Source organism: Myotis yumanensis, unplaced genomic scaffold (assembly GCF_028538775.1).
Source record: "Myotis yumanensis isolate MYYU_CA2020_CCGP unplaced genomic scaffold, mMyoYum1.0.hap1 SCAF_12, whole genome shotgun sequence".
NCBI classification, from domain to species: domain Eukaryota; kingdom Metazoa; phylum Chordata; class Mammalia; order Chiroptera; family Vespertilionidae; genus Myotis; species Myotis yumanensis.
The window spans coordinates 26,381,814-26,401,861 of NW_027223763.1; the positions used below are offsets into that span (position 1 = coordinate 26,381,814).

The 20,048-nt window shown below is 39.6% G+C and overlaps 1 protein-coding gene across 1 annotated transcript in view; it reads left to right on the forward strand.

The window, feature by feature from the left end:
- The window catches only part of HEMGN (hemogen), a 44,878-nt gene extending 26,715 nt beyond the window's left edge, over nucleotides 1–18,163 (forward strand). The window contains exons 2-5 of the mRNA XM_070431106.1: nucleotides 8,714–8,836; nucleotides 10,131–10,224; nucleotides 14,493–15,604; nucleotides 17,228–18,163. Coding sequence (XP_070287207.1) covers nucleotides 8,761–8,836; nucleotides 10,131–10,224; nucleotides 14,493–15,604; nucleotides 17,228–17,334 — 1,389 coding nt within the window. The 5' untranslated portion in view covers nucleotides 8,714–8,760 and the 3' untranslated portion in view covers nucleotides 17,335–18,163. The remainder of the gene's footprint in view (nucleotides 1–8,713; nucleotides 8,837–10,130; nucleotides 10,225–14,492; nucleotides 15,605–17,227) is intronic.
- Nucleotides 18,164–20,048: the final 1,885 nt, after the last annotated feature.

Sequence of the window (20,048 nt, forward strand, 5' to 3'; positions counted from 1 at the left end):
CCGTATTGTATTCTAAATTCACATTTACTTGTTGTCTATCATCCTCAATTAGACTGAGTTCCTTGAAGGAAGGACTTCTGTTTAATTCTCCTCTATGTCTCCAATTCTTAGCAAAGGGTATGGCAAGAAATAAATGTTCTATAAAAGTTTGCTGAATAAATATTGTAGAAAAGATGTGTACACGTGAACAATAAAATTTTAAAATGAAGTAATATTTGCCATACAAGAAGCTTAGATCAAGAATGCTTAGAAAACTATAAGGTAGGAAAAGGTAGTAGAACAGATAGTTAAATCTATGAACTTTAAAATCAGACAGCCTTGGTTTTGAGCCCTAACTCTGGTACTTATGAGCCCATGTGACTTTGGGATGTAATCTAACTTCTTTAAGCAATAATTTCCTTATCAGTAAAATGGAGATAATATCAGTTGGAAGAACTAAATGAGATGATGCGTGTAAAATGTCAGGTACCCATTATGTGTTTGTAGAGTGGCTGACATATCATTAGCATCATCGTTATCATCATCAAAGGCTTTGTGATGGAGGCACTCACTCTCTGGATGGGCAGACACACCAGGGAAGAGCACCAAACAGCCAGGAGGTGTGAATAAAGGTACTGGGGTGTTAGAAAAAGTCCAGGCCAAGTAGGGTGGGAAGCAGCACCATTGAGTTGGAATATTGGCTATTTTCAGAAAAGTAATGTTAGAGAATAGTGGGAAGTTGGCTTTAAATGCCAGTCTGAGAAATTTAGTCTTTTTAAGAACTATATATTTTTATTGATTTCAGAGAGGAAACGAGAGGGAGAGAAAGGTAGAGATAGAGACATCAATGATGAGAGAGAATAATTGGTCGGCTGCTTCCTCCATGCCCCACACTTGGGATCGAGCCCAAACCCAGGCATGTGCCCTAACCGGGAATAGAACTGTGATCTCCTGGTTCATAGGTCGACATTCAACCACTGAGCACACCAGCCAGGTGAGAAATTTAGTCTTTATTCTGACAGTTACACTGAGACTTTACAGCAGGGGTCCTCAAACTTTTTAAACAGGGGGCCAGTTCACTATCCCTCAGACCGTTGGAGGGCCAGACTATAGTTTAAAAAAAACTATAAACAAATTCCTATGCACACTCCACATACCTTATTTTGAAGTAAAAAAACAAAACGGGAACAAATACAATATTTGTATTTGCATGTGGCCCACGGGCCGTAGTTTGAGGACCCCTGCTTTACAGGATTCTAAATAGGGTAGTGACCAGTTCAGAGCTAGCTATGGTGGGAATGTTCTGGTTGTTTGTACATGATGGCCTATGGAGGTGAAGGGAGATGAAAGCAGGCACACCACTTAGGAAGCTTTTCCAATATTTCCAATAAGAAATTGAGGTCCCCTCTCGAATGACGGTATGGGACAAGAAAGAGGGATGAGCATGCAGGACCCTGGGAAGAATGAAATCAAAGAACTGTATCCAACTGGATGTGAGGAGGCAGAGTCAAAGACAGTTCTGAAGGCTTGGAACTAGGTGACTGGGAGCATGGCCCACCTACTCTAGCACAAATAAAGCACAGAGGAGACTGGCTTTAGAGGAAGAGATATTTGCTTTTTGCTGTACTAATTTCGAGGTGCAGTGGGATATTCAGATGATGAATGATAACCAGAGTCCATTTAGATTGTGATGTTAGAACTCAGTTATTTATTTAGAATATATCTGCATAGAGGTGATAGCTAGAGGCGTGCCACAGTTGGATCGATGTCTAAGGAGGGTGAGAGTATAAGAAGAAAAGCATCAGGTCATCCTCCTTGGGAAATACCTCCCACATCTAGAGGAATGAGAAAGAAGCCTGTGAATAGGCATGGGGAAGGGGGAGAGAGATAAAGAATACACTACCATAGAAGCTGACAGCCGGAAGGTTTCAAGGAGGGTAGCCGTGGTCAGAGGAGTCATGAGAGAGAACTGAGGAGACACCACTGGACTTGGCATTTAGAAAACCATTGATGACTCATGAGAGAACAGTATATGGAAGAAAGAAACTAGAGTACAGATATGAAGGAATGAAGGAGGTGTGGAAAGCCCTGGCCAGGTGGCTTAGTTGGTTGGAGTGTCATCCTGTACACCAAAAAGGTTGCAGGTTTGATCCCCAGTCGGGGTACGTATGGGAGGCATTTCTCTCTCTCTCTCTCTCTCTCTCCCTCTCTCTCTAAAATCAATAAACATATCCTTGGGTGAGGATTTAAAAAAAAAAAGTGGTGTGTGGAAAAAAAGAGGTAGACTGAGAGTACATTGTCAGTTCAGGAAGTTCAGGAATGAAAGGATAAAGATGTGATGGAGGCTCAAGATGAGAGCCGATTGTTCTTCCCCAGAAAATGACCACTCACTAATGTTTATCTAGAGAAGCAAATTTGTCTACACATTAAGAAATAGAAAATAGCTTTAGTGGAGGAGGCCAGAGGAAGGACTTTGGAACCAACTAGATTGGAAGTCAAGTTACAGCCATTCTGAAGTTGGAGAACATGTTATCTGTATGTGCACAGCAGCATCTGTTTTGGCAGAGACAGCCTCATTTATCATGCATCCACAGACAGAGAGAGGGAAACAAGAAACCCCTCTTCCCCACTTAGGAAAAACAGAGATAGATCCAAACAAGAATTCAAACATTTTGAAAAACTATTTTAGCAAGGAAGGAATACTAAGAAAAAGAAGTGTACAATTTCTTCCTCTTCTTGTCTTTTCCACCAGATGCACTCAAGAAAAATGCCCAGGTGCATCATTAGAACGTGCTAATAATACTATTAACACCATCCAAGTTTATGGCACTTCTACTATCTGCACAGTGCTTTTATTTTATAAAAAAAATCTCATGATCTTTTTTATTTTCACAGAATCCCTGTGAGGTATTATTTTTTACAAGGGAAGAGACAGGATCCGAAAGAACTGAGCAATTTTCCCCAACTTACACAGACCCCCTGGCTCTTTTTAGTACGTTTTCAAATACCATTCACCTGATCTTCACAGTGTAACACTCTAGGGATGACATCCAAAGTGTAGCAGGACTTTGATCTCCCTGTTTTGGGGACGCTATAATTTTATCAGTATAGCCGAAAACTACATTAGGTCTGGGGCACTTTTATCAGGTCATGTGTGTGACTTAAATAGTAGTACCCAGTGCTCCCTTTTGAAAGAGTCCCCATTGTAAAGAGTCCTAGGACAGAAGTACTTAGCAATGTGCTTCCTCCCCTCCCACATCTTTCCTCCAGTTCAACCAGGCCTCTGAGATGTATGAGCAAGGCCTCAATACTTAAACTCTCTCCAGATGGGTCAGGAGGCAGGAAAGCAATCTCCCTCAATATCTGGTTTGGGCCAGTAGGAAGAAGGCCAGACTTGGAGGTTGGTGGTTCAGGTTCCAGGCTCAGACTACCAGTCTAGCTCTGTGACCTTAGTCAAATCACTCTATACTCTGAGCACCAGTGTCTTTTTTCTTTTTTAAGAGTTTAAGGTGAACTGAAATAAATAAATAAGTACAGTTTAGGGTGAAAGTGAGTTTATTAGTGAAGCAGTGAGACAAGGAATGGGCTACTCCACAGACAAAACAGCCCGAGCACCAGGCTTGAGCTGAAAAATGATAATAGCTATTTCCTAAGTCTACTGCAAGGATCCAGTAAAGCACTTAGAAAGTGGGTCCCTGTGCTGGGCTTAATTTTCTTCTGTAGCTGTCTTGAAATTCTTAATTTTTGAAGGAGGAGCTCTGCATTTTCATTTTGTGCTGGCCCCTGTAGCTGGTCCTATCTATGTATGCCCTTGACCAAATAATTTAAAACCTCTCGGAGCTCTACAGACTATAATGAATCGAATTAAATTGTTAGGACAATTATCAATCCTTCCTCTACCTTTTAGCAAAATTTGACACAGTTGATCACTCCCTCTTTCTTGAAGCATTTTCCCACTTGGCTTCCAGGGCACTGCACTTCTCTGGTTTTCCTCTGCCTCACTGGCTGCTCCTTTGCTATTTTCTCCCTAATCCATTAGCACGTCCAGAGAAACTCTTGATCATCTCTTGCAAACATGCTCCCCCTAGTCTTTCTCATCTTTTCATGGTAACTCCATCCTTCCAGTTGCTCAGACAAAAACCCTTGTCATAGTTTTTTACTGCATCTCTCACTCCATGCCCAATTTGTAAGCTGCTCTAGAACTGATCGCTTCACCACCATCATCACAGCCCAACTCTGGATTACTGCAAAGCCTACCTCACCTCCCTGCTTCCACCTCCTCTCCTGTGCCCAGTGGTCTGTTTTCCACACAGTTGCCAGAATAATCTTTTTAAAATATAAGCCAAGTCTCATCACTCCTCTGTTAAAAGCCATCCCATCACTATGCATCTCACTCAGAGGAGAAATCCCCACAGGAGGTAGGAGCCGAGCCACCTCTGTGAACCCACCTCCTACCACTCCCTCACCTCGGGCCATTGGTGGGTACCCCTCTGCCTAGAATGCCTTCCCAGATATCAGTATGGATGGCCCCTCATCTCCTTCAGTTCTACTCAACTGTCCCCCATCAGTCAATCCTTCCCTGATTACCTGATTTGCAACCACCATCAACCTTCCCCCTCATTCCTCATCCAGTCCTTCCCTGCTCACTTTTCTCCAAAGCATTCACCACCATCTGATATGTATCGTATTTTCTTTATTTGCATATTGTTTATCTCTTCCCATTAGACTAGGCTCTGTATGGACAGGACTTTGTCTCTTAACTGCTATATAACCAGCACATAGGATAGTGCCAGTGAATGATGGTAGAAAGTTCTGGAATAGATGATGTTATTACTATCATTAGGTTACAGTTGCATCAGCCCCTCTGAGTGTATAAGGTACTTTCACAAGCTGCATGCCCAGGAAGCTGGTCCTGCATACAGCAATGAGGCATTTATGGGGACTACTGTGAGCCAAGCCTCCCCACCAGACTCAACTGTGGAGATAGAAAGGCAAGTCTAAGAGTTTGTGGCCTAGAGGGAGGTTTCATAAATTTATGCAAATAACTCTAGAACAAGGCAGCATTTGTTAAAAATATGCCTTTAATGCCTAACATCTCACATTCAGCCGGTGACGCTGGAGTTTTCTACAGAGAGAAGGGACAATGAACTATGGCTTGTAAACTTACTGTGTGGCTATTTCTGTCCCAGACAAGTTTCTACTCTGGCCTCCTTATCACACCAGAGACACCTTGCCTGACTTCCAATCTAGTTTGCTACAAAGTCCCTCCTCCACTAGCCCCCTCCACCCAATACTGTCCCCTAATTAACTGTTAACTGGAAACCCCTTCCACTTATAGTCCCTCCACATTCTGCTCCTAGATACTGGGAACAAGAGGCAGGGGTGGGATCAACTTTGGAGGATTGCAATAGAGAATAAAGAATCTAAGTACGTCCTTACAATGAAGATGATTATATCCCTCTCTGAGCCTGCAGTACACAGAACTCAGAGACTACATCTGTTCATCTTTGTGGCTTGACAGCCTTGCCCAGTATGTGGTACAGAGTGGGCATTCAGTTATGTTTGCTGGATCGTTGACATGGGTGTTATAAGCTCCAAGTCAAGACAATCCTGTTTAAGAAGTACTTCCTCATCTTCTGTAAGGTGCCCCAGAGGTATTCTATAAGGTTATTTTATTGGGCTATCATAAGAAACAACCAGTAAGAATTAAAACATCTCAAAAAATAAACAATATTTAAAATGCAAGTTTAAATATAAAGTGACATTTTATAATCTTCAAAATTTCTTTTAATGTGCATTTGATTTAAGTCCTTTATCTGAAAATCCAAAAATAATCAAGAGATAGATTACAAAGCATGCCTTCCATTCCCTACAGGATTCCTCTGAATAGGGACTCCCTGAACTTATCTGAATTTTTAGATAGAGACTTGTGAGAAAGAATGAGGAACTGAGAAACTTAAAGCTAAAGCATTAGGATCTGCTAATTAAAAACCATGTTAAGTTTTGGCAGTGATTACGTGTGTGTGTGTGTGTGTGTGTGTGTGTGTGTGAGATATAATTTTCAATGCTTTTCAGTGTGTATATTCACATCACACATACATTTTCATACCCAGGCAAGATCAAGCATAAGAAGATAGCCCATCTTATAATCAGTAAGAGGTGCTGTCAGCAATAAGTGAGAAAATTTGGGACAGGTAAATCCTTCCTTAGTTCTTGTTTCTTTGTATATAAAGTAGGAGGAGGAACTAGATGGTTACAGGGGCCCTTCCAGTTCTAATGCGTTAAGAGTCTATGGAAGTAGGGGCACCTATTCACATTATAGAGGATCCCTTTCAAATTTTCTGTTTCTGAAATGCCTTTAAACTATGACTTGATTTCCCAAAATCTGGTTACTGTATTTTTATTATTAAGTAGAGACCCGGTGCACAAATTTGTGCATGGGAGGGGGCCAGCTGGCTGGGGGGAGGGGCCGCAGGAGGTTGGCCAACCACAGTGTGCGTCATAGCAACTGGTCATTCAGGTCGTTCCAGTTGTTCTGGTCATCTGGTCGCTTGGCTTTTGTATATATAGATAAAAGCAGCCAACGATTAAGCACATTCAACATGTCAGGCACATAAAATGCCTTATATTGATTATTTGATTCAGTGATCACAATAACCTCATGAGGTAGATGATGAATTGTTCCCATGTGAGAGGTAAAGTGGCTCCATGACTAAGGTCACTGAATTAGGGGATGTGGCAACACTGGAATTTAAACTCTCATCAATTTAATCTATGACTCCAGGACACAATGTTAACCCAAGTCCCCAGACTGGCTGCAGGTATCAGGTGTTCAGTGTTCCCTCCTAGATGAACAGCTGTGGTTCTCTGTGCCTTTTGCCTCCACAAATGGGGTGACCAATTGGAGATGGGGTGATTCCTTCCACTTCAGCTTTATTTCTGTGACTTACCATGGTGATGTTTTCATTAGGAAATGCTTTTTTACTTTTCTGGATGAGTACCAGTGGGTTTCACTAGTTAGCTTGAGTCACTTGTGAATGATCGGGTTAGCAGAAAAGGGTTCAAATTTGCTTTGAATTCCTATTTTAGGTCTTTTTTAAAATTTAAATTCTTTATTGTTTAAAGTATTACATATGCCTCCTTTTTCACCCATTGACCTCTTCCAGCCCGCTTCCAGCCCCCCAGTACATGCCCTCACCCCCCCTAGGGGGTTATGCTTATATGCATGCATGCAAGTCCTTTGGTTGATCTCTTACCCACCCCTCCCCTGCCTTTCCTCTGAGGTTTGACAGTCTTTTGATGCTTCTCTGGATCTATTTTTGTTTATCAGTTTGTGTTGTCCATTATATTCCACAAATGAGTGAGACCATGTGATATTTATCTTTCTCCAACTGGCTTATTTTGCTTAGCATAATGCTCTCCAGGTCCATCCATGCTGTTGCAAATGGTAAGAGTTCCTTCTTTTTTACAGCAGCATAGTATTCCATTGTGTAGATGTACCACTGGTTTTTAATCCATTCATCTGCTGATGGGCACTTAGGCTGTTTCCAAATCTTAGCTATTGTAAATTGTGCTGCTATGAACATAGGGGTGCATATATCCTTTCTGATTGGTGTTTCTGATTTTTTAGGCTATATTCCCGCCTAAAAGTTTTAAATTTTCTCACTTATTGCTGACAGCACCTCTTACTGATTATAAGATGGGCTATCTTCTTATGCTAGATTCCTAAAACTTTTAGGCGGGAAGTCCTATATTTATGGGATTACTGGGTCAAATGGGAGTTCCATTTTTAATTTTTTGAGGAAACTCTTTACTAGTACTGTTCTCCACAGTGGCTGCACCAGTCTTTATTCCCACCAGCAGTGCAGGAGGGTTCCTTTTTCTCCACATTCTTGCCAGCACTTGTCGTTTGTTGATTTGTTGATGATAGCCATTCTGACAGGTGTGAGATGGTACCTCATTGTCGTTTTGATTTGCATCTCTCAGATGATTAGTGACTTTGAGCATGTTTTCATATGTCTCTTGGCCTTTTGTATGTACTCTTTCGAAAAGTGTCTACTAGTATTTAGGTCCTTTGCCCATTTTTTGATTGAATTGTTTATCCTATTTTAGGTCTTTACGCCTATTATCTAAGTCTATTACAGCACATACAGCAAGACTTTACATTAATTTGCAACAGATTAAGGTAAAAAATGCCACATGGGAAAAACAACATAAGATTAATTTCACAAGCATATGGCACTCTTCATAATTTTCACATTTATTATTTTCACTTTCACAAAAACTGTGTGAGGTGCACAAGTCAGGAATTATTTTTACCCACTTTGCAAATAAGGAAAGAGAGCCACAGAAAGGGGTGAATGACTTGTTCTAGGACATGGATCCGGCTAGATCCTAGACTAGTGTTCTTTCTACCTGTGCCACCCCCTCTGTAAAACAGAACGTCAGACTCAAGTTCTTGTTGGCATACAGAACCAAGTGGCTGCTGTACCAGAGGCTGTGCCACTCCAGGCTGGGGCCGTGGGCTCCTGTATAACTAGCAGCTGTGCTAGAGGGTGGGGACAGAGCAGCAGCCATGACCCCTACTCACACCTGTGCACTGTGATAAAGAAAGTAGAAGTAGCCAGCAGCTGTGGTCCAACCAGATAAAACTTTTAGGCGGGAAGTCAAGTGAAAAGTGAGTTTGTGTGTGTGTGTGGGTTAGCTGTTAATTGCTTTTGAAATTTTTAAAAAGGCAGCTTGAGGAAGTCGGACCACATAGCAGGAAGGTATTGCAGCAAGATGGATTTGGGAAAGAACCAATCTCGTTTGACACTGCATCAGACACCTGATTCTCACCAAGAAAACTACGTTCCAGGTAATGAAAGAGGTTGTAGCTGTTGGGAAGAATTGGGGCTATGATTATTTTCCTCTTTTTTATGGATCTGGCAAAAAAGGGGCATGATTGAGTACATTCATATAACCATAGGTGGGAAGAAGGGTTGTATATCTTCATGAAGTGCCTTCTAGTGCTAGGATTCTAATAAGCTAGAGAAACAAGGAAATAATAAGTAAATTATTAATAAGAAATACATTTAAATGAAAGATAGTGAAAATACCCAATATTGGATGGTTGTGGTTAAACAAGTACACACCCATATATATCTATGGTATGTAAATTTGGTATAACTTTTGGGAAGGTTATAGCAATAGGTAGCAGGAACTGTAGTGCTTATTCTTTTGGTTCACTAATTTTACTCATTGGGTCTATCCTAAAGCAGCATTTCTCAAAATGTTTTGCAGAATTTAGGCCTTGAGACCGTGTTTTTAAACATTTTCGTGCCTTGGGCCCCTTTGACATTTTGATGAACTCCTAGATTCCTACGCTCTATCTTTTGGGGTTCCCAGTGCAAATTTGCTGTCACTCCACAGGTTCTAAGAAAGCCTACATCAAAGACCCATTAATGTTTCTCAAACTTGGACAGCAACAGAACCTTTTTTTGATGATAACTTTAATATTCCAAAGAACTTGGAGAAACACCATCCTATGGAAAAAATCCAAAGGGAAAAAGAGAGTATATGCATGAGTGTACTTATTATAGTTTGATTTACAATGGCAAAAAAATAACTGGCAACAACCTAAATGTTCAACACAAGTAGAATGACTGGGTAAATGAGAACACATCAATCTGATTAAGTATCATGCAGTCATTAAAGTTATAATTATGAAGACCAGATCATGGAAAATGATCTGATATAATGTTTGGTTAATAAATGATAAAATTGTGGTATATTCTCATTACAATTTTGTGTAACATAGGAGCTAGATGGTATGAGGAATAAAATGAAAACAGGTTATAATGTTAAAGATGGAAGAACATGGCTGATTTTTCTTTTCTTTTATGTGTATACAATATGTGAAAATTATTTTGAAGAAATTAATAGGTTGGTAGCACAGTTACATACAAAAACTGACCTTTTCATTTTAAAAGGTTTACTGCTTGCTCCTAGACATTCTTTGGAAGTACAAGGGTAAATAAGGTAGAGTCCTTGTCCTCAAAAAGCTAGGAGAGAAGGTAGACACCCAGCATAGAGTCCTTTGCTATAGGACTCTTGCTGATAAATGTCAGAATTTGTTGCTATCTCCTATAACTTTCATTTTGATCTTACAGAAGTGATTGGAACTTGGAGTTTGCGAAACAGAGAGCAGCTCAGGAAAAGAAAAGCTGAAGCACAAGAAAAGCAAACTTCACAATGGCAATTTGGGTATGGTATCCTTACAAGGGAAAAAGGAGCTGATATGTTTTTTTAAAATACGTTTTTATTGATTTTTAGATAGAGAGGGAAAGGAAGAGGGAGGTAGAAACACCAATGAGAGAGAAACATCAATCAGCTGCCTCCTGCATGTCCCCTATTGGGGATTGAGCTCCCAACCCGGGCATGTGCCCTGACTGGGAATCAAACCAGTGACCTCTTGGAGCATGGGATGATGCTCAATCCACCAACCGGGCAAGGAGCTGATATTTATCCAGCAAATGCTATGTGCCAAGAGCACTTTCACACACTATATTTTATCATTCCAACTATCCTGTAAATCAGGAACTGTTATCCCTATTTACAAAAAAAAAAAAGAAAGAAAGAAAGAAAAGAAACCAAGTGTCCAATGGGTTAAATCTCTTGTCTGAAGTCACACAGCTGGTAAAGTGGTGAGAACAGAATTTTATCTCCCATCTCTTTAAATTAAAACACCAGACAATCGAATTATGCTGTTGAGAGGCCTGGTATCCAACCACTCTGGTAATTTAAACACAGAAGAATCTTGTTGTTGGGAGCAAGAGATACCGTTAGGAAATCTCTGAGCTTGTTCTCCAAGCTTCCTTAGTAATCCTTATCAAATGAGTGTGATTAACTCTCTAGGAAGGAAACCAACACTGTAAATGAGTGATGTGACAAGATAGTTTGGGAGTTCTTAATCTCCCATCTAAGTCACCTGTCATCTCAGGGAGGGAGTACAAGAACATGATTATAAATTAGGCAGCATCAAACTGCAGCCATTTAGAATATGATTGAAAATAGGGACATTTCTTGCTTGGAGATGGAAAAGGGGAGAGCAAGGAGCCAAGGAGCACAGCATCTATCGAAGCCAGGATTTTTGTCCCTTGGCACTATTGACACTGGGGGCAGGATACTTCTTTAGTGTGAGAAGCTGTCCTGTGCATTGAGGATGTTTAGCAGCATCCTCTGGCCAATAGCAATCCTCTTTTCTCCCCAGTTAGGACAACCAAAAATGTCAACATTGTCAAATGTCTCCTGGGGCAGGTAGAGAGGGAGCAAAATGGCCCCCAGTTGAGAACCACTGATCTAAGCACTCTTCTTAAAAAAGGGCATTTGTCTTTTCTGCTGCAATACCGCACATATGATTGGTAAATAGGAGAATGTTGTCAGTATAATGTGGAAGTTGTGTTGATTCATGATTTTTCCTAGTCAAAGGAGCTAGAATATTGGGAATAGAAGGAAAGGGAAAAGGCTTTATCGTGGCTGCTGTTTAGGCAGGATCCTTTTCAGACTGCATCCAGGGCTGTTCCCTAAGAGAAGAGTAGCAGGTTGCACTTCCGCCTGTGCTCAACCTAATGACAACTTCCCTGGCTCAGAGTGCCGCCCTTATTTGCATAATCTCGGCACCTGCAAACCTGCATTTACACGGTTGCTTTTGGGCATTTTTATTATCCCCTGAGGCAGCCTCCAGTCATGATTACCTACCTGTCTGGACTATCCAAGTTATCTCAAGTACCAATTATTGTTTCTGCTAGTGTTGAAAAAGTTGCATAGGTTTTGAGTCATTTGCCCCAGCTCATTTTCCCCCATAACCACTGTTACTTTTAGTGCATGATTTTTCAGAAAGTGAGATTTTCCAGGAATGTGTTTATTATTTTTTTAGCAGAAACATCTATACTTGGGTCCTGTGGCAGGTGACTCTGTTGAAGAGTATCCAATTAGCCCTCTGAATTCTATGTTTGCCCAGCAACCTTCTGATCATTAATTGGCTTCCCAAGTACTTGCTACAGAGAAAGAGTGCATTCATTTATCAGCCCAAATACTCTTTGCTGTGTGACTTTGCACTTCTCACTGTTCATTTAAAAATGAGCCTTTGGGTTTACATATCAGTCTATTTAAGCTGGTTGATGAGCTCTGCCCCTGATAAATGGAGCTAGTGTTAGTGTGCTGGTAGAATTGGGTTTCTATGCTTGCTGGACTGGGGAGCCAAGGCTGAGGAAGTCACTGAAGTACATGACACCTTGGTAAACCTCTTAGCAGCTGGCTGTGCTTGCTCTGGTGACACATTTCTGTACTGAGTACTGTTCCCACTACAGCATACCACACAGTGAAACCTTAGTAGTTTCAGAGAGAAGCAGCAGGTATAATGACTAAGAGCCTGGCTATTAAAGCCATGATGATTAGATTAGAAGCCTGGCTCCCCTACTTTCTAGGCATTTGATCTTGGATTATTACTCCCTCTTTCTGGGCCTCAGTTTTGTCATCTGCAAAATGGAGATAATAGTATCCACCTCTAAAGTTGATGTGAAATCATTATTCCTTATATGAGAACTAGAAGTTTGGTGCACAAAATTCGTGCATGGGTAGGGTCCCTAGGCCTGGCCGGTGATCAGGACCGATTGGGGCCTTCCGGCTGCCAACCAAGGCCTCCCTTCTCCAGCTGCCAACTGCCAGCTGGGGCCTTCCTTTGTTCCATGCTGCCCCCTCGTGGTCACACATCACAGTAAGCGATAGAACATCAGGTCTCCCAGTCAAACTCCCGTGGGGACACTGTGCATATCAGCCTTTTATATATATAGATAAGGAAATTACTTAAAACAGTGCCTGGCAAGTAGGAAGCACTATAAGTTTCCTATAGGAATACAAGAGTGCTACTTTATATTTGGATAATTCATTCATGTAAGTTATTACATTCAATTCTTATAACAACCACATGAGGTTGGGGAGATACTATATATTCCATTTAACCTATGAAGAAACCAAGGCATAGAGAGGTTAAGTGACTTACCCATAATCACATAGTTGATAAATGACAGAATCTTTTGAAAAACTACCAGGAAGAATATGGGACATGTACATTACTCAGATTTCCTCATTTAGAGATCTATATAACAAATTATTTAGGACTTAATATCTGGGAAAAAGTGTTTCCTGAAGAATTCAGATAATTTGACAATAAGGATTTTATAATTTACCTTGTTACCTTGGTTACTTGGAGTTATATTTTAAAATGTTGAGGTTCCATACCACCATTTTTAGATTCCCTTTTCTTCTAATTTATTTTTAATATTTTGACTATCCTATTGCATATATACCTTTTTAATATTGACTTTAAACTGGTTTTGGTGAGGCAATCCTTAAATTTTTTTGCTTATGAAAATTTTCAAACACACAAAATAGAGTATATGTACATTTTTAAGGTGTACAAGGAACTATGAGCATTACAAAGATATAAAAGACACTGGTTTAATCACTAAAGAACATCTAGTTTATTTTTTTTAAAGGTTTCTCCAGAAATAACTACGGATTGAGGCAGCCTCTGCTCCTGGCCTTAAGCGTGATCCTCCTAATAAATCACAAAGGAGTGTTAAGCAGGGAGAGCATTTCAGCCCTCTGGTCTGTAAGAGAAGGCTCTCTGGAACAGGTAGCATGGGGCAGAATTTCAATAGGTTTAGAAAAATGATGAAGTGTTTATTTATAACCTTTTCCTCCCCCCTGAGCCCATCTGTATTAGCCATCTGAATTTGGTTATATTTGCAGTACCCAACCATTTGTCATTGGCTGCAATTTCCATATACATCCTTTGATCTTTAGATCTTTAATCCAGCTATTACTTCAGAGTAAGCATGACATGGCCACTCATGCCTTTCCACCAGGCTTGTTAACCTCAAGAAATGTTTTTTGCAGCTTGTGATCCAGCTTACAATATATCTCATGTGACTTTTTTTTCTTATCTTCTATGTATCATTCCAATTTTAGTATATGTGCTGCCAAAGCGAGCGCTGAAGACACTGTATTAGATAAGCAAGCCATATACATCATCCACCTGCAGATTACAGAGACAAGGAGCAGTGCCTGGACTGAGGGGGTAGAAACGCAAATGTATGAGTTTACCCAGGACACAGTGGGCCTAACTCAAACAAACTAAATCCAAAGAGACTAGTGTATAAACCAGAATGCCAGTCTATTCATTTATAGCATAATTATACATTTTCATAACCAATTAAGTATATGCTCTCAAACACACACTACACTTCCTGGTGAGCAAGGCATCAGAGATACGACAGTCCTCTCCTGATAATTGAGTACATCTAGCCCTGCTCCTTCGTTTGGCAGACAAGGAGGTTGAGGCCCAGAGAGATTAAGTGACTTGTTCAAAGGCTGTGAAACAAGGCAGTGGGATACCTGGACTGTTATTACCAAGCACTTATCTGAATTCTGTAGCCCTGTTGCTGACACTAATTCTGATCCCTCCACAGAGAGAAAAAATACAAGCGGCAGAGAACAGGAAAAGGAAACCAAAGGGGCAGAAAGAACAAACAAAATACAGAACTGAAGGTGGAGCCTCAGTCACAATTAGAAAAGGAAACAATGGAGAATGCACTGACACCTACAGAGAAAGAAAACGAATCACCTAGGAGTGTAACTGAAGCTCTCCCTTCAGTAGCCTCCCCACAGAGAATTGAACCTGAGAAAACATTTTCTGCAATAGATCAAGAAAGCATTATATGTCAGGAAAATTCTTCTCAGTACCAAGAAACAGCAGTTCAAAACCACCCTTCTGAAATAGGCCAAGATATAGCTGAACCTGAAGACCTCTCTCCTAAAATGTGCCAAGAAATAGCTGTAATTCAAGGCCATTCTTCCAGAATGTGCCATGATATGGCTGAACCTGAAGACCTCTCTCCTAACATGTGCCAAGAAATAGCTGTAATTCAAGGCCCTTCTTCCAGAATGTGCCATGATATGGCTGAACCTGAAGACCTCTCTCCTAAAATGTGCCAAGAAACATCTGTAGTCAAAGCCCTTCCTTCTAAAACCCATGAAGACATAGCTGGCATGGAAGGATGCGCTCTTGAAGCATACCCCAAACCAGATGTGCCTAAAGGCTACACTCTTGAAACATACCAAAAAAGAGCTGAACCCAAGGAAGACAGTACTGAACCAGGTCAAGGAATAGCTGGGACTGAAAACTTTCCTCCTAAAATACAACAAGAAATAGCTGTGCCTAAAGACCTTTCTACAAAAGCATACCAAGAAACAGTTGAACCTGAACACATTTCTCATAAAGCATATGAAGAAAATTCTGTGCCCAAAGCCCTCTCTTATAAGACAACCCAAGAAACACCTGCTCATGAGGAATGTCCATCTGAAATACACATTTACCAAAAAACACCTGAGCCTGAAGATTGTGCACCTGAAATATACCAAGAAAAACAAGGGCCTGAAGACCTCTCTACTAAGCCATACGAAAATAAGAATGTGCCTACAGAATGCTTTCCTGAACCAAACCAAGAAGCAGATGGGCCCCAAGGCCAGGATCCTAAAGCACACCAGGAAGATGCTAAGGCTGTTCATACTTCTTCTCAAGGTAGGGGTGGTTTATAGGGGACAAGTCAACGACCTGTTTCCATTTATAATGAGAGCATTAAATAGTTATATCTCCCTCAGAGTGGTGATTTATAGCCTTCAACAATCTTTGATTATCCCATCATCTCAAGGGGTATCATTAATGTCATTGGCTAGTTTTTCATTTAACCAATGTCTGTTTGGCACATTTTCAAAGAATTAAAAGAAAATAATTGAAAATATAAGTGTGTATAGTAGTTACTTGTACATGCTATCCACTTTGAGAAGCTTTAGCCAGTGAAAAGAAATGAACCAAATATAGGATAATGTGTGTGCAAAATATTTTAGGGATAATTAAGTTTAGATTTACAAGAAAACTTGAATAGAGTTTTTCTTGAAAATTAAAATTTCCTGGCAAGCAAAAGGCAAGTAAATACATGGTGTACAGTACTGAAGAAGATACAAAGGTATAAAATGTGATTCCTGTTAACCAGGATTTATCGTGTTTATCAAAAATCCTTTCTATTATTTGTCTGAAAAGCTTTCTCCTAAGTATAGAATTTTGAAGAGAATGTAACCTTTCTTCAATGTAACTTGCCTCAGGGACATTACTGAGAATCTCTGTTCTCTTTGTACAGTGCTGTAGATTGTACTATAAGAAAATGGGCTTCCCTAGCTGGTTTGGCTCAGTGGATAGAGCATCAGCCTGTGGACTAAAGAGTCCAGGGTCCGATTCCAGTCAAGGGCACATACTGGTTGCATCTTAATCCCCGGCCCTGGTCAGGGAATATGCGGGAGGCAACCAATTGATGTGCTCTTTCTCTCTGTCTCTCCCCCTCCTTTCCACTCTCTCTAAAAATCAATGGAAAAATATCCTTGGGTGAGGAGTAACAAAAAAAAGAAAGAAAAAAAAAAAAGAAATTGAGCTGAGACTGTCAGACCATAGTTTTCTCCAGGGAATTGTTTTCTAAAGAAATCCTTTTGATTTTATTTACTTTTTCTCCTTAAAGAAGAGTGCAACAGAACCATGGGGTTAGTAGGGTTCCAAGTAATGTTTTAAAAATCTTTGCCTACCTGCTAGGTTAAAAAAAACACCACTAATTGTTTTAATTTCCACCTTTTTTATGACTAATGCTACTCGACATCTTTTCATGATTATTATGAATTTGAATTTTTTCTTTTGAGAATTGCCTGTTTGAATCCTTGTTCTATTTTAAGTTTGGGATATCTATCTTTTTTTGGCTGATTAAAAACTCTTTAAATAATAGTTATTAAACCTTTGCCTACATATAAGTTGTACTTATTTTTCCAGTTGTTGTTTGTGGTTTAACTTTGTTTATAGTGCTTTTTGTCTTGTATATGACAACATTTAAATTTTAATTTTTAGTTGTTCAAATGTATCAATCTTTTCCTTTATGGTTTCTGGTCTGTGTTCTGCTTAGAAAGGCCTTTATAATCCGAAGATTATAGGAACATTCTATTGTTTCTACAACATTTATGGTATTTTAATATTTAAATCTTTAATTCATCTGTAATTTGCTTTTGTGCAAAGTCTGAGGTAGAGTTTTGTTTTTCTTCAAATGGATAGTCAATTGTCCTAATACCATTTATTGAACCTATTTTTATATTTTATTTGATTTTACAGAAATGAAAGAAAAACCCAAAGCACAAGAACCAGAGACACCAGCAATTCCAAACGTTCCTCAAGAGATTCACCCAGAAAATGACGTCTATAGTTATGTTTTGTTTTAACAATGCTCAATCATAACAATTGTGCAACATCTTATTACATGTGATTTTTCTCAAAATATTGTAGCAATCTCTACAATATTCATTCATATTTTAATAGTGTGTTCTTTTTCCATGTATAGATCATATCTGAAAGAGAGAACTAATGTGTTTTCCAGGCTATACTACATAGACAACAACCTACAGTGTGTGTGTGCATGTGTGTGTATGTATATGTATATTGGGGTGAGGATAGTGGTGGGGAAAGACGAAAATGCGAAAGGGGAGGGCTGAATAATTAACTTTCCCCTAATATTTTTAAATTATTTTTTAATTTATACCTGTGGATATTTTTTCATTGATTTTCAGAGAGAGAGTGGAAGGGAGGAGGAGAGATAGAGGGAGAAAAACATTGATGTAAGAGAGACACATGGATTGGTTGCCTTCCACATGCACCCTGACCAGGGCCAGGGATTGAGCCTGCAACTGAAGTATGTGCCCTGGACTGGAATTGAACCTGGGACTCTTCAGTCCATGGGCTGACGCTCTATCCACAGAGCCATACCAGCTAGGGCTTGATTAATTCTTAAGAGCAAAAAAATTAATAAATTTGAGCACTTAAAATTTGGGTGAGTATATACTTTTCTTATAAACTTTGTTCAACTAATAATGTAACAACAGCATCAAAATTTTATTCAAGTTTTAGTTGTTTTTTTAAGTTAATTTTATCTTTCTGGGACTCCAAAGATATTTTGTAGTGCTGAATGTATTTACTTGTGTATTTGAATTTGAATTTTCTGTTTTTACTTTTTATATATTGTATTTGTACATTAAATCATTATTACATGCTTAATTGTGTGGAATACATCATGGTAAGCATTTTGAAGATTAGAAGACTTATAACACTTTGTCCATCAGGTGTTTAATCTAGTCTTACGGGGGAATAAAACAGGAAACAAATAATTACTAAAGAAAATAGTAAATGATAGTGCCTTTTGAACAGTAGATACAATAAAGGGAATGCTTTCTTTTGCTGAAGTGATCTGAAAAATTACACGAGTGGAGCCTTGAAAGATGGAGAGGATTTATATTATAGGTGAGGATAACGGCATTATTATGGTATGTTCCACAGAGAGGAGTGAATTCAAGTGTTCAAGACGTTCAGTTAATGCAGGGTCCCTGTGGAATAGCAGCCTAGTAGCTAAAAATCTTGTATTATTAGAGTGTACAGAATTTTGAATACTTAACTAAGAAGTATATCCCTTACTTGTTAGGTAATGGGTAACTAAGTAAGACTTTTGAACAATGAAGTGGCAGTTTTAGTATTTTAGGAGTATTTATTTGGTGATAATGGTCAGGATTAACTGAAAAGGAGGAGAGCCTGGGGGCAGGAGCAGGAACTATTCTGGGTGTGAAGAGGTCGGGAAGTTTGGCTCAGCAAGGGCACAATTGCCTAAACTTTCTATGCAGACGTAGGCAACGGTAAAGAACAAGACAATCCTAGTCTCAAGCATTCATGGTATAGAACAGTGGTTCTCAACCCTCTTGGTATATAAGAACCACTGGGGAAGATTTCGAAATTACGATGCCCTCCCTGGGGCTTCTATTCACCTGCCTAGGATGACATCCAGACATAGGTATATTTTTTATTTTGCTTTAAATGATTTTTTGAGGCATAATTTTAGAATTACATAAAAGTAAAGATAGTACAGATATTCCTGTACACCTCTCACCCAGTTGACATCTTCTGTAACCATGGTCCACGTACCAAAACTTAAGAAATTAAGATGCTACATTACCTTGAAGAGGTAGCAATCTACTTCATTAGTGTTTCCAAGTCTGCTCTGCATTTCAGTACTTGTCACACTTGGTAATGAATGTATTTGTGTGTGTGTGTGAATGTCATTATATATGATGTCTAAGGCAGGGAAGGCAAATAAATACCTCATTTTCTACACTAGACTGTCCACATATTAAGGAAGACTGTCACTTTCCACAACACCACCATCTAGTGGCAAACACAGCTATTACCACGCCAGTTTTACAATGTATATATAGCTCAGTCATCCTCAAACTTGTTTCTTCAGCTACACAGAGCTGTTTCCGAGTAGAAACAGAGTAATAGCATTCTTTTCCAAATTGTCAAGTGCCTTTCTGTTTAAACCACGTTCTCTTTAAGTCCTTGGCTCTTTCTGCTGATTCTTTTCTACTAGTGACCCATTAGTTCATAACAAATGAACAGGTTTAGAAACAGCTTTTTTAAAAAAATGGTTGTTAAACTTTTAAGTCTGTGGACTTGTATGCTTTTGAATTTATATTGTAGGCAATATGTCTCCATCCTACCACCACGCCACGTGAACTAACAGGATAAAATGCCCAGAAACAGAAAAATGCATACAGAGAAACTTAAAATAGATAACAGATGATGTTACAAGTGGGTAAAAGGATAGGCTATCCTACAGGGATAACTGCTCATCGAATGCGATTTAAAAAAAGGGTCCTCGTTGTCCCTCAGCTTCTCAGAGCTGCCCAGAAACAACGACCCTAATCCCTTCAATGCAAATGGCCTGTTGACTCTCAATTTCATTCTCACTTCAGTTTCATTGAGGGAGGGAGCACAAAAACAGTCCCAACTTCTTAACCCCTAATCCGGTATGGGGTTTCCCATCCATTTTATTTGAAGGTTTACTTGGGTTCCTTTCCGGTAAATCATTCTTACTATGGAAAAATGGGAGCAT